The following is a 13,586-nucleotide window of genomic DNA, read 5'->3' as shown; positions in this document are numbered from 1 at the left end:
TTTATGTTCGGCCAATAATTTTCTGACCTTTTTGTCTTTGGCCACTCTCATCCCTGAAAACTGAGCAGAGTGAATAGGGAGAACCTGTTTCCGGTGGCGGAAGGGTCGAGAACCAGAGAACCTTGATTTATGGTGAATAGCAAAAGATCCAAAGGGGAAATGCAAGACAGCTTTTAGGCAGCAATTTGTTAGGATCTGGAATGCACATCCCAGGAGTGTGCTGGAGGTGGATTCAGTCTTGGCTTTCAAAAGAGAATTAGATAATAATCCAAAAGTAAAAAAGCATTGCACAGGTCTGAGGAAAAGGTAGGGGAATAGAACTAGGTGAGGCGCTTTTTCCGAGTCAGCAAGGGCCTGATGGCCCGAATGGCCTCCTGTGCTGTAACCATTTTGTGATGGTCTGTTCCTCTCATCTGATGCTGTACTTCCAGACGGCATTGTGCATCATTTTAATGCAAGTAATATAGGAATCACTGCTGAGGTAATATTCAGTGTGGCAAGGTGGTTTTAATCTGCATGGAGAGTGTATTGCAACATTTGCTGAAGTTTGCAACAAGTTCAGACTTGGAGCTCTGATTCTGTAAAACTCTTCTGGCCATTTTTTGACTCATGGGAAGCTGGAGCCAATTTAGAATTTTTTCTCAAAGGACTGTGCACAAAATGTATTAAAATGGTGACAATGTAAAGCTGGTAAACAGCAAGAGTAATAACATTTATGCAATATCAGTGCAGTCTTGGCAGAAACTGAAAACAGATGAAGCCCAGAAACAAAAAGAAAATTTTCTTAACATGTTTGTGAATACTTCAACTTTCAGTGCGGCATGTGGCATGCAAGCTGCTCTGTCTCTGTGACTATGCTGATCCCACTGAAGTGACACTGCAAAGACAAATATTGGTGAGTTTTGAGATGTAGCATTTGTTAGATCACTGGTAAGGTGCTTTTATGGATGGAACAGATATATTTGATTATGCAGAAATTTGGGGGCTAATTAGTTATATTATTACCATTTCTGGTAATAAAGCTAGGCACCACATCATGGATGCTGTGTTGGTTGCAAAACAGTTATTGTACTTCAAAGGAATTAATTGTACATGAAGCACTAAGTTTTTCAGAAATGTGTTGGCATAATGAAAATACAAATAAGTGCTTATTTTTAATTTTCATACACATAAAATATATTTGAATGCAAAGTTAGTTGCATTAAGATTTAAAATCACTTCAAATGTAACAATGTTGTTTGGATCAACGTACTTTAATTTTGGTCAAAGGAGTTATTTTTCTGTTCATTAGGGATAATTATTTGTTATTGAAAATTATATATACAATGAATATTACAACTTCCTGAAGAAAGATTGGCCTAATATTTTGAAAATTGTGCACCTAGGTGACAAGTACATACACGTCGAGACCAATTTTAACATTTCATGCAAAATGGGGAGTCAACAGGTAGATAGTGCCTGTTGTTGCAGTTTGGTGCCCAGGCCTCAAGTGCATATTTCCATTATTTTCAAATATATTTCCATCCACTGTTTTATCTCTACCTTTTAGCCTATTTTGATCCCTTCCCCCCACCCCACCCCGAGTAGCGCTATCTGTCACTTGCTCGTCCTGCTTTCTACCCCTAATGTCATCATTAGCACACTCCATAGCTAATATCTCCACCGTCAACACCCCTTTGTCCTTTTGTCTATGACATCTTTGGTAATCTCTTCCTTGCCTCCACCTATCACTGGCCCTCTATCCAGCTCTACCTGCCCCACCCCCCTCAACCAGCTTATATTTCATCTCATTTCTATATTTCTTAGTTCTGATGAAGAGTCATACGGACTCGAAACGTTAACTGTATTCCTCTCAGCAGATGCTGTCAGACCTGCTGAGTTTTTCCAGCTATTTTTGTTTTTGTTTCAGATTTCCAGCATCCGCAGTATTTTGCTTTTATCTCAAATGCATAGGTCCAGGGTACTGTGCATGCTAATTCGGCACTCTGACGTATCTTGCTATTAGGGGAAGTTGGGATGTTGGGCAACATCCTACTTGGAGCTGTGTGATAATCTGTCCCTGGGAAGGGTTAATGTGATTGGCAGAGTGCCATGCACAGACCCATAGTGGGCTGGATAATTTTTGAGACTAGCAGGAGCATTCAGCTGATCAATGCTGATAGAAATGGGCAAAGTGCCCATGTCAGGTGCTGTGCCTGAGTGTATCACAGAATTGTAAATGGGTTTTTCCGTATGTCATGGGACCTAAATTTGAATGTTCAGTCTGACCTTCCATATGAACCAGCAGGTATTCTGGCTGTCCATTCAAAGGCCCCAGCCAAGTTAACTGTGGCCAGTCTCTGCGTACTTGCGGTACCTAGTGAATTAATGTTATTTTCTGTTTGTTAGCAATCAGTTTATGCCAGGCAACCTCAAGCTAAAATCAGCTACTGTCTATTCACACATGTTGTGAAAATGTTTAATTTTACAATTCATCAGCTTGAGGAGTATAATGATTAATAGACATTAAAGTTTTTAAATGTGAGATAATGGAGCCCCTGGTGAGAGGCAGGTAAACAGACTTTAAGGAATTACAATTCAAATGGTAGCCTTTGTTTATTTAATAAGGTCAGGGTTGAAAGTGGGAAAACAGTAAACAATAGGTGACCCCTTTCTGAGCCTTGGTGGAGATGAGATGTCTACAGTTGTCTTTATAAGGGTGTTTAAATTATTTATATAGTTTCCCAAAATGAAGGGAAGGTTTAGGAATGAGAGAAAATTAGTTTAAATCTGGGACATTCCAGCCGTGCCACATTGCTGTGGAAATAGATTTCAGGGAGGTAGGTTTGGTTCCGGCTTTACCTGTGTGATTTTTCACAGAAGCAGTTAGTTGGAGCTTGGGAATGGCTTTGAGATGCAGAGAGAGAATTTGCCAAAGATGTAGCCCAGAATCAAAGGGCCATCATAAATCAGGGCCAGAATCTTCGGATCGGGGGCGGGGCCTGCTCACCGATGCGTAAAATGATGCGCGGTGATGTCGGACAAGCGTCCTGACGTTACCGCGCGTCATTCAGATCTTGAGTTCAGCAGGCGCACACCAGAGTTGGCTGTGCACCCGCCAAACTGTCAAAGGCCTATTAAGGCCATTTAGCTAGTAATTAAACTAATTAACTGAGTTGCCTGGCCAACCTTAAGGTCCAGCCTTCAGGCGGCATGAGATTTCATGACGGTTTTTAAACTTTAATAAAAAATTTTAATAAAATACATTGACATGTCCCAGCTCATAAGGGGACTTGTCTTAAAACATTTCTTTTTTATTAAAATTTTCAAAAATCAAACTAATCTCCCTGAGGCAGCTCTTTGCCTCAGGGAGATTTCTAAGCGACCGAACACAGGCCCCGACTCAGCCTACTAACCCCGCCTGCACAGGGAGCGCACAACGCTTCCAGGTGTGCGTCACACTGGGTGGGCCAATTAAGGCCCACCCACATAAAATGGCAGTGTGCAGCCGATCGCATGGCGATAGGCTACGAGCCCGCTCGAGCCTGCTCTTGTCAACCTCCCTGACGGTGAGAAAATTCTCCCCCAGGTATACTTCTGAGTTGGAGTTACGAAGCAAGAGTGCAATGAAGCCCACGCTTGAGCTGGGGTGGCTACACCTTTATTTGGTCCCTGGAGAAGTGAAGGAACCCTTAAGATCCTGTAATGTATGGGGAAATGCTTGGGTGGAAATAAAAGCAGAACAGGGAGTTTCCTATTGAGATTTTTGGGTTTAAAGAATACGTGTTTTTGAAATATAGAATTAAGTTAGTAGTACTTGCTTTGTTTAACTCTTGTACGGTAAAGTATTTTTGTTTAAAAAGTGGCGTACTTCTTTCAGTTAATAGCTGGGAGTTTGGATACCTTTTTAAACATTAATTGTCTCCCTCGAGGTAGTAAGACATGGTTATGTGAGAAATATATTTAGGTTGTGGATAGTATACACTATAAAACATGACTACTTTCTGTTACAGATGTTCACCAAAACTGGAAGAAGCTGGTTGGATTGCAGGAAGCCCATACTGGCAGATGGATTCCTGGACTTGGCTGTGACAGTACTTTGGTTTTATCCTCTCTTAATCTGTTTCCTAAGTTTAATTGGGTTCTGTGTTTTACTTGATGCAGGCATTCTGTTAATGGTCTATGCTTGCAATGTCTCTCGAGACTTACATTTCATAGTAAAATGCTAATGAAACAACACACAGGTTTGCTTTGTTTATGGGCTCATGGGATTGGGGGCTGATTTATTAGCATGAGTTTAGGATTGGTTAAGAGACAGAAAACAGTAGGAATGAACAGGCCATTTTCAAGTTGGTAAGCTGTAATTAGCCGAGTACTGCGAGAATTAGTGTTTTGGCCTCAGCTATTTACAATCTATATCAATGTCTTACATAAGGAGGCTAAATGTAATGTATCCAAGTTGCCTGACAATACAAAGTGGAGTAGGAAAGTAAGTTGTGAGGAGGACTTAAAGAGGCTGCAAAGATAAGTTGAGTGTGTGGGCAAGATCATCGTAGATGGGATATAATGTGGTGAAGTGTGAAGTTATCCACTTTGGTAGGAAAAGTAGAAAATCAAAATAATTTTTAAATGGTGAGAGACTAGGAAATGTTGGTATTCAGAGGGACTTGAGCGTCCTTGTAAGCGAACTACGGAAAGTTAACATACAGGTGCAGCAAGTAATTGGGAAGGTAAGTAGTATGTTAGGCTTTAGCGCAAATGAATTGAAGTATAAGTATAAAGATGTTTACTTAACAGTATATAAGGCCTTGGTGAGACCACACATGGAACACTGCAATTTTGGTCTACTTACCTATATACTTTCCTTAGAGGGTGTGCAGCAGAGATTCACTTGGCTAATTGCTGAGATGAGAGGATTGTCCTGTGAGGAAAGATTGAGTACATTAGATCTATATTCCCTAAAATTTAGAAGAATGAGAATGTGACCTAATTGAAAGGGAAACATTTGTTGAGCTGTGAGGAAGAACAACTGGGACTAAATTGACTAGTTCTTTCATGGAGCCGGAACAGGCAAGATGAGCTGAGTGGCTTCCTGTGCTGTATCAGAGTCATAGATCATTCTGTGTTTTGATAACCTTGGTTATCTGTATCGCCAGAATAGTTCTATTCATTGCCAGTTTCTAAAAACAACTCCAACCATTATCTATCTATTTCTATGCGTTTTGCAGTGTGCCAAAACTCAAATCTTTCCATGTTTTTATTCTGCCATGTTTCTTTGTTGAAATCTAGGTACTGATCAACTCCTGGTTTAACTTGATCCATTGTTCCATGACTGTATAGGCTCAGCCTGTTACTATTTATAAGTTTCATTATTTTAAACTTTGGTTCTTTTTCACAATCATGCCTAGGAAGTTTATGATAATGATTTAAGGCTTTTGACTGTGCTGATCTCTGTTCCTGCTGCTCTTGAGTTCAGTAGCTTTTCCTCTGGACTTTACTGAACCTTGCTTTTAGAAGGGCAGTACTGTATGCTGGACTGAAGCTGATGCTGCTCTGCCTTCCTGCTACACGTTCGCACTAAATAGGGCCTCATTGATTCTTTTTCTTTGGGCAAGGTACTGAAACAACAACAACAACTTTTATTTATGTAGTGCCTTTAATGTAATAAACCACCACCAGCTGCTTCACAGTATTTGGCACCATGCCATATAAGAAGATGTCAAGTATGATGACTTGGTCTGAGAGGTAGATTTTAAGGAATTTAAAGGAAGAAAGGAGTAGAGAGATGGAGAGCTGTATTGCCAGCTGAAGGCATGGCAACTAATGGTGGAGCTATTAAAATTGGGGATGTTCGTTTCGGGGTCAAATATGACACCAAGGTTGCTTACAGGTTGGTTCAGTCTCAGGCAATTACCAGGGAAAATTATGGGAGTCAGTGACTGTGGAAAAGAATTTATGACAGACATTGAAAACAATGGCTCAACCAATATTAAATGGGAGGAAATTTCTGTTCATTCATACAGGATATCAGCCAAGTAGTCTGATAATTTAGAGACAGTGGAGGAGTCAAGAGAGGTGGTACTGAGGTATGATTAGATGTTGTCAGCGCAGTTATGAAAACTGGCGCTGTTCATGGATGCTGTTGCTGAGGGGCTGCAGGTAGATGAGATATATACTCGAGATAATAGTTTGGAGCAGGAAGAGAAGCCATCGCTACGATTAGATAGATTTAAATGGAACAAGGTGAGTGCAGCCCCGCCTGTTGGACAACAGGGGTGTTGGAGAACAATGGTGTGATCAACCATGTCAAAGGCTGTAGACAGGTTGAGAAGGATGAGCAGGGATAGTTTACTGTTGGCACAATGTAACATTTGGGTTTGGGAGTCACAGATTATCCAAAAAGGTTAAGCTCATAAGTGATTTTCAAGTAATTTATTAAATAGTTCATTAAGAAACAACAGTTCAAAAATGATGCATAAGCTAAATAGACATGAAAAGCATACGATATGTAACAGGTGACATACTGGAGGACCAAATGAACAGATGGCATGGTGAGTGTTGATCTCAGTAGCTAGTGGCAACAGCCATTTTTAAAAATTCACTCAAGAGATGTGGGCTTTGCTGGCTAGGCCAGCAGTTATTGCCCATCCCTAATAGCTCTTTAGAAGGTGTTGGTAAGCTGTCTTTTTGAACTGTTGCAGTCCCTGTGGTGTAGGTGCACCCACAGTGCTATTAGGGAGGGTGTTCCAGGTTTTTGACCGAGTGACAGTGAAGGAACAGTGATAAATTTCCAAGTCATCACTCCTCCAAGTCTGCTCTCTAGCCAAAGTGTTAGGAAGCTCTTACCAGGTCATCCTCCATCTGAAGAAGGCTGAAGCCAGCATGGATCACTTCAAAAACTCTGCTGTCTGAAGTGATTTTTTTCCCTCTCTTGAGAGACTGATTTTAACCTTTTCTCAGACAGTTGGTTTATGTGTAGATCACGAGATCCAACCTTATCAGGAATGTCCATACTAGGGACATGTTATTGGCAGAGATAACAGGGCTGTGTTGTGTTTTTCAGTCAGCAAGCTGCTATAAAAGCTTCCTTCTTAAGATTTCTATAATATTCAAAACATTCCTTAAGATTTTATAAGTTTATTTTACTGTGATTTCTTACAGCTGTCACATACAATTTTGTTCGTGATTTTGATAAGAGCTGTTCCTATGGTGGAAGCATAAATCTAATTGGTGGAATTCAAATATTGTGTTCTGGAAAGATGGGCACGGATTTGAGAGGTGACAGCATCTCCAAGACTGAGCGGAGAGGAATGGGGTGGTAGTTCACTAGAATGATGAGGTTAAGGGTTTCTTTTGAGGGAAGGGGTAATGATTACAGATTTGAGGGAGAGAGGTAATACCTGAAGAGAGACATTAACAATATCAGTTAACATGAACTGGTTCTGCTGTACCTCAGCTTGGAATCAGAGCCTTCACAAAAGGGAGAAGAAATAATTAAAATTACTGTATGCACTTGATGAAGTGCCCTTGATTTGCAGGCTCCTTTGTAAATACATCCCAATACTAGTCATTTTCTTCTGGAGAGGAGGGAAGGAAATTGGAAGCATGAAAAATGTGGTTTGGAATTATTTAATTTTTATCTTTGAATTACCCTGCTGCAAAATAAGTCATGAACTTAGCTGGTACCTCCCAGATTTTTCTAACTTATTTTAGGAGTAAGATATCTAATATTTTGTAATTAGGTGGTAGAAAATATCAGCTGCCTATATCCATGCTATTTCTTCGTTATCTTCCACATCTGGAATTCATCTTTCTTTACTTCAGATAGCAAGTTAATGGCATTAAAGGCAAGTTTCCTACCTTGAAAAGGAATGGGAAGTTTACCGTTAGCCCTAGTCAAGAGAGTAGTAGTGAGCAGCTTTCATGCATTTACTTACATCAAAGTGAGGCAAGTGTCCCCAGTAGCACCCTGGAAAGATCTTGAGGCAAAAATGTTACGAGCCATAGTTGCTTTTAATGCCACTAGCAAAGAATGGCCCAGAAGGCAGTAGGTCTTGTTACAAGAAACTGCAAACTTCCTGCCTAAAGTTAAAATTTCCCCTCAAGTTTCAATTCTATAATCTTGTGCTGATTTACCAAGTTTTTCTTTTTAGTGCCAGCTGACAAGCAAATTACTGGTTGCCTTAAATTTCAGATTTTACTTAACACTCTAATCCTGACTGTTACTTTGATTCGGATCAATTTCACTGATAGCTATGGTTAAGATCACTGGCTGAAATGTCCTTGCTTGGGTAAAAATAACATTGAGTGGTTTATAAATATGCATATGATTAGAAATTTTATATTGCTGCAGCAGTCTAAGAACTTGTTCAAAATTTTGTGTATTACAGTGCTTAAGATTGAAGATTTAAATTCCCCAATAAAAGATTTTAACACTTTGCATCTTTTTGCCCTAGAGTTTGGAGATGTTGTATGCAAAGCTAATTGCTGGATATGATGGCCAATCAGATGTAAATGCTTTTAAGAATGATGTAGAAAAAGACCTCTTCAAAGTTCACTCCTATCAGGCAGAATCAGTATGTGCATATCTTGAACTACTATATTTACAGCATAAGAGTTAATTTTCTGCCAGATTGTTTATTACCTATTGTGGGAATTGTTAGTGTATTCATTCCCAGGTGGGCTTGACAGGGCCTTACAGAAATGGTTGGTAGCTTCTTGGCAAATGTGGCCAAGCAAGCAACAATGGTTCATAATCACTCTGGCATGCCCAATACTATGAAAAGCATAACATGATTTAATCTCAATGTGTTTGAAAAACCCTTGGCATAAGGGTTAGACAGGCAATGTCGTAGTGGTGCCATGGCACAACTGCTTTTACAGCAGTCATTTGGAACCAACGACATCTGCCGGAGTGAAGTTTGCTACCTCTCTGCAGATGTTGATCACTGGCGAGAGGGCATCAAGCCCCCCTTGGTCTCCCTTACTTGCCACACAGACTTTTGGTTCCTTTTCCCTTTGTACAAGTCAGCCTGGAAGATTTCTGGTGGCAAATCTACTGGCGGTAATAACAGGAGCTTGAGGCAAATAAATAAATATCTTATCAAAAAACAAAATAATACAGAGACTAGAAGAGGGAAATTTTTAAAAATGCTGGTAATACTCAGCAGGTCCTTGGAGAGAATTAGAGTTAACATTTTAGGTTGATGACCTTTTATCAGAACAGGTTCCTGGGTTAATACTAGCAGCGGCAGGGTGAGGCCCTTAATTGGGCACTTAAGGGCCTCAATTGGTGACAGAGCAGGAAGGTTGTCCATGGGTCTTCCTGCCCCAGACTTGATTGGAACGGGAGGTGGGGAGGTGGCAGGGTCACCTGCCACCCTCATTCCAAGCCCCCTCACCACCAAACTTGTCATGGGGGAGGGCACAAGATTCTGCCCAATGTCATTGTGGTCAAAGTCTAACTTTTTTCTCTCCATTGTTAGGCTGTGACTCAGTGTGATCATAAGAATGCAGTGACTTGTATCCAACGCTGCAAAGATATGCTACTCAGAATGCCCAAAGAGGTTTGTTAGTGTGTTTAACATTTATGTACTTGTTATGGTCACTGTAAAATGTCCTTTGTGGCACTGCTGCCAATGGCATATTCAGTGCGACTTGGATTGAGTTTAGCTATGCCTCAGGATTTATTTGATTCTATGTTGAGTCATCTGTATCACTAACACAAAACCAAACATATCTGAAATGAAATATTTCATAAAATTCTAATCTCTTAAGGAAGGAACATATTCTGCTTGCTAAGTGCACAATGGGATATTGAACCAAAGTGAATATGTGTTTTCTGGACTTGTGATTTGTGACTTAAACAGAACTTCTTTGCAGGTATTTAATCTGCATTCAAAAATCTTCCTGTACTCCCAACATCAATCTGTCAAAGTAATTATAACTCTGTGATCACACTTTGCTAGTACTGAATGAATATAAATGAAAGCTTCTACTGTGTTGTTTGTGTTATATATTAATGATTTGGACGTGAACATGGGGGGCATGATTGGGAAATTTGCAGATGACACAAAGATTGGCCAAGTAGTGGATAGTAGTGTAGAGGATAGCCGTAATCTCCAAAACGATATAGATGGGTTGGTGGAGAGGGTGGTAAAGTGTCAGATGGATTTTAACATAGTGAAGTGTAAGGTCATACATTTAGGGAGGTCACACAGTTACAGGAATTACATAATAAATGGGAATATACTAAAAGGGGTAGATGAAGTGAGAGATCTTGGCATACAAGTGCACAGGTCCCTGAAGTTGACAGTTCAAGTAGACAAGGTTGTAAAGAAGGCATATGAAATGCTCTCCTTCATTGGCAGAGGTATAGAATATAAAAGTAAGGATATAATGTTGGAATTGTATAAAACACTCGTGAGGCCACAACTGGAGTATTGTGTGCAGTTCTGGTCACCACATTAAAAGAAGGACATAATAGCTCTGGAGAGAGTGCAGAGGAGGTTTACAAGAATGTTGCCAGGTTTAGAAAAGTGTAGCTACGAGGAGAGATTGTTTAGGTTGGGGTTATTTTCCTTGGAACAAAGAAGGCTGAGAGGTGACTTGATTGAGGTGTACAAAATTATGAGGGGAATAGATAGAGTGGACAGGATAAAATTGTTTCCCTTGATGGAGAATTTTAGAACCAGGGGACGTTGATTCAAGATAAGTGGCAGAAGGTGTAAGGGGAACATGAGGAAGAACTTTTTTACGCAGAGGGTAGTAGGTGTCTGGAATTCGCTGCCCAAGTTGGTGGTAGAGGCAGAAACTTTAAACTCTTTTAAAAAGTACCTGGATCTGCACCTCGTGCTGTAAACTGCAGGGCTATGGGCTGGGTGCAGGAAGGTGGGATTAGAAAGGGCACCTGGGTGTCCTCGGGCTGGCATGGACAAGATGGGCCGAATGGCCTCCTTCTGTGCTGTAACTTTTCTTCGGTTCTATGGTAACTTGCAAGCTGGTTGTTGCAAGTGCCACTATGATGAGTGAAAAAGTCCTATTTATCTCATGAGAAAAGGACGCCATTTGATCCATCCTGTCTGTGCTGGCTGGAAAAGAGCTATCCTGTCTAATCCCCTTTTCCAGCTCTTGGTCTGTAGCCTTGTAGGTTTTGGCACTTAAGTGCGTATCTAAGTATTTCTGCTTCTAGGGTTTCTGTGTCTGCCACCCATTCAGGTAGTGAGTTCTAGACCACCTCCTCCATCCCAATGAAAAGATTTCTCCTCAACCCCCCTCTAATCCTTATACTACTTACTATAAATCTAACCCCCTGGTTGTTTATCTTTCTCTCTCTGGCCATCATTTGATACAATTTTTCTTCCAGTATTAATCACTTTCTAGACAATCCTTCCTAAAAATAAATACAGAAATTATTGTAAAGCAACTCTCCAGATGTGTTGGTGCATAAATGCATCACGTGCTGTGGCCCTGAGCTTTACAAACTAAAATCACATGGAATGCTACAGTTGGCTCAATGTCTCCAAGCTACAGAGGTGACAAAGCTGCTAGAGCGCCTGCTTTTGATCATTATTCAGCAACCTTTCGCAGAATGCTGTGTTTGCTGATACCACAACTGCAAAGGGTGCACTCCTCACTCATGCAGTGTCTGTGCCTGTGACATCACAGGCAGCGACATCACAGGCAGCTGCCTGCATCAAAGGTGGCGCAGACCTATCAAAGACAGTAAAGAACACACAATGCTGTTCTCCCTCCCTCCCATTTGCTGATCTATTCGCCACTCCTTCTTTCCTCCATTGTCCATCTCCCTTCACTACTCCCTCCAGCTTCCCGCTCCCTCTGTCACTTTCTTTGTCGCCTTCTCCACCCCACCACCACTCTCTTCACCACTCCTTAATGTTCCTCACTCCCCCCAACCAAATTATCTGTCCTCCTTCACCATCCCCTTCACAGCTTCCCCCACCCCCTCCACCTTTTTCTCTGCTCCCTTTGCTGCTTCCCTCTGTTTCCTATACCGCTCCTTCCCACTTCTCTCCCTCTTTCTTCGCTGCTTTCTCCCACCTCAGTTGTCCACCTCCCTTCACTGCTCCTTCCCACTCGAGCAGAAAGTGGCGAAGAGAGCAGGAAGTGGCGGAACAGGTGGCGGGGAGTGGGTGACAGGGAGAGGAAGGGAATGGGAAGTTCCAGAGCAGGGAGTGGGAGATTTCAGGAAGTACATGGTGGGTAATGACATCAGTGACAGGAGAAACCATACATGCACCACCAAACAGGATGGGAGCCAAGTTCCTACACTTGTTCATCAACAGGAGTTAGAATGGAGGAAGAAAGCAGTAGACTGCAGGAAAATATCAGTGAACTGGTCTGATGGGCAGAAAAGTGGCAAATGAAATTTAATCTGGGGAGGTATAAGGTAATGCATTTGGATAGGGCTCACAAAACAACATTAATATGAATGCACATTAGATGGTAGGGTACTGAGAAGTGTAGAGGAACAGAGGGACCTTGGTAGTGCATGTCTGCTGATCCCTAAAGGTAGTAGGACAGGTAGGTAACATGTTAAGAAGGAATATGGGATATTTTATTAACCAAGGCATAAAATATAAGAGCAGGAGGTTACACTAGAACTGACCAGAGTGGGAGATTTTGGGAAGTGGGTGGTGGATGTTAGTGGCAGGAGAAACTGTGCTCGCTGGTGGACGAAGTGGGACCCAGGTTTGTGTTCCTGTTCAGTGTCAGGAATTAATGTTGGTGGTTAGTCCATCTGTTAATATTGGGTATGGATGCAATGCACTTCACAGCTGAAGAGTCTGTTCCCACACAGTCAAGGTGCAGTTGTAAAGAGTGACTGTTTGAGCAAATTATTAAATACCGCTAATACTTACAGTGATACATGCTGGAGCATAATTATGTCTTCTGGAGAGGAGTCCAGAAGAGGGGAGAAAAACAATATTTTTATTAAAACAGGAACAGTTTGAGAAACTTAAATGTACTTGTATGTCAAGAATCCCAAATCTAACTGATGTCCGAGATGAATGGTGCATGATGAAATCATGGTCAGGAATAGGATGCTGTGACCGTGTGGGGATCCAGCATGTAGTGATGGAGGAGTTACTTGCTACCTATTTGGATTGGAACAAGGATGGCAGGGTGGATGAGTAAATGATGGAGGATACCATTCAAGTTGGGGGAGTAAGAAAGAATGTAGTAGTGATAGGCAACAGTATGGTCAGGGGGATGGATGGATGTATGGATACTGTTCTTTGCAGCCACAGCAGAATTGTAAAGTTTGCATGCTTGCTTGCTGCCAGGATTAAGTACATCTCCTCACAGCTGGAGATGAATTTGGAATAGGTGAGGGAGGATTCAGTTGTCATGGTCCACGTAAGAACCAAGAATATAGATAGAACTATTCTGTTTTTTTTAGAAAGCAAGCAACATGGAATAATGGACACTGTACTCTCTCAAAATGGTTACCAGAAAGTCTTCTGCTTGTTGCTTCTGGAAGACAGAGACAATTGTTTGTGAAGTTACTTAAAAATGTAGATTGGCTTTTGAGGTGAAAAATAACTGCGCTCACCATTTCAATGGAAGAGATTTTTAAAACCATG

At 41.3% G+C, this 13,586-nt stretch overlaps 1 protein-coding gene across 1 annotated transcript in view; it reads left to right on the top strand.

Moving 5' to 3' along the window:
- tex11 (testis expressed 11) overlaps positions 1-13,586 on the top strand; it is a 196,183-nt gene that overhangs the window by 13,268 nt on the left and 169,329 nt on the right. Inside the window, exons 3-6 of the mRNA XM_041196149.1 lie at positions 816-895; positions 3,993-4,073; positions 8,436-8,555; positions 9,465-9,545. Of these exons, the coding sequence (XP_041052083.1) occupies positions 816-895; positions 3,993-4,073; positions 8,436-8,555; positions 9,465-9,545 (362 nt within the window). The remainder of the gene's footprint in view (positions 1-815; positions 896-3,992; positions 4,074-8,435; positions 8,556-9,464; positions 9,546-13,586) is intronic.

The sequence above is a fragment of the Carcharodon carcharias genome, chromosome 9 (genome assembly GCF_017639515.1).
Source record: "Carcharodon carcharias isolate sCarCar2 chromosome 9, sCarCar2.pri, whole genome shotgun sequence".
Taxonomy (NCBI): Eukaryota; Metazoa; Chordata; class Chondrichthyes; order Lamniformes; family Lamnidae; genus Carcharodon; species Carcharodon carcharias.
This window is presented reverse-complemented; position numbering and strand designations above follow the sequence as displayed.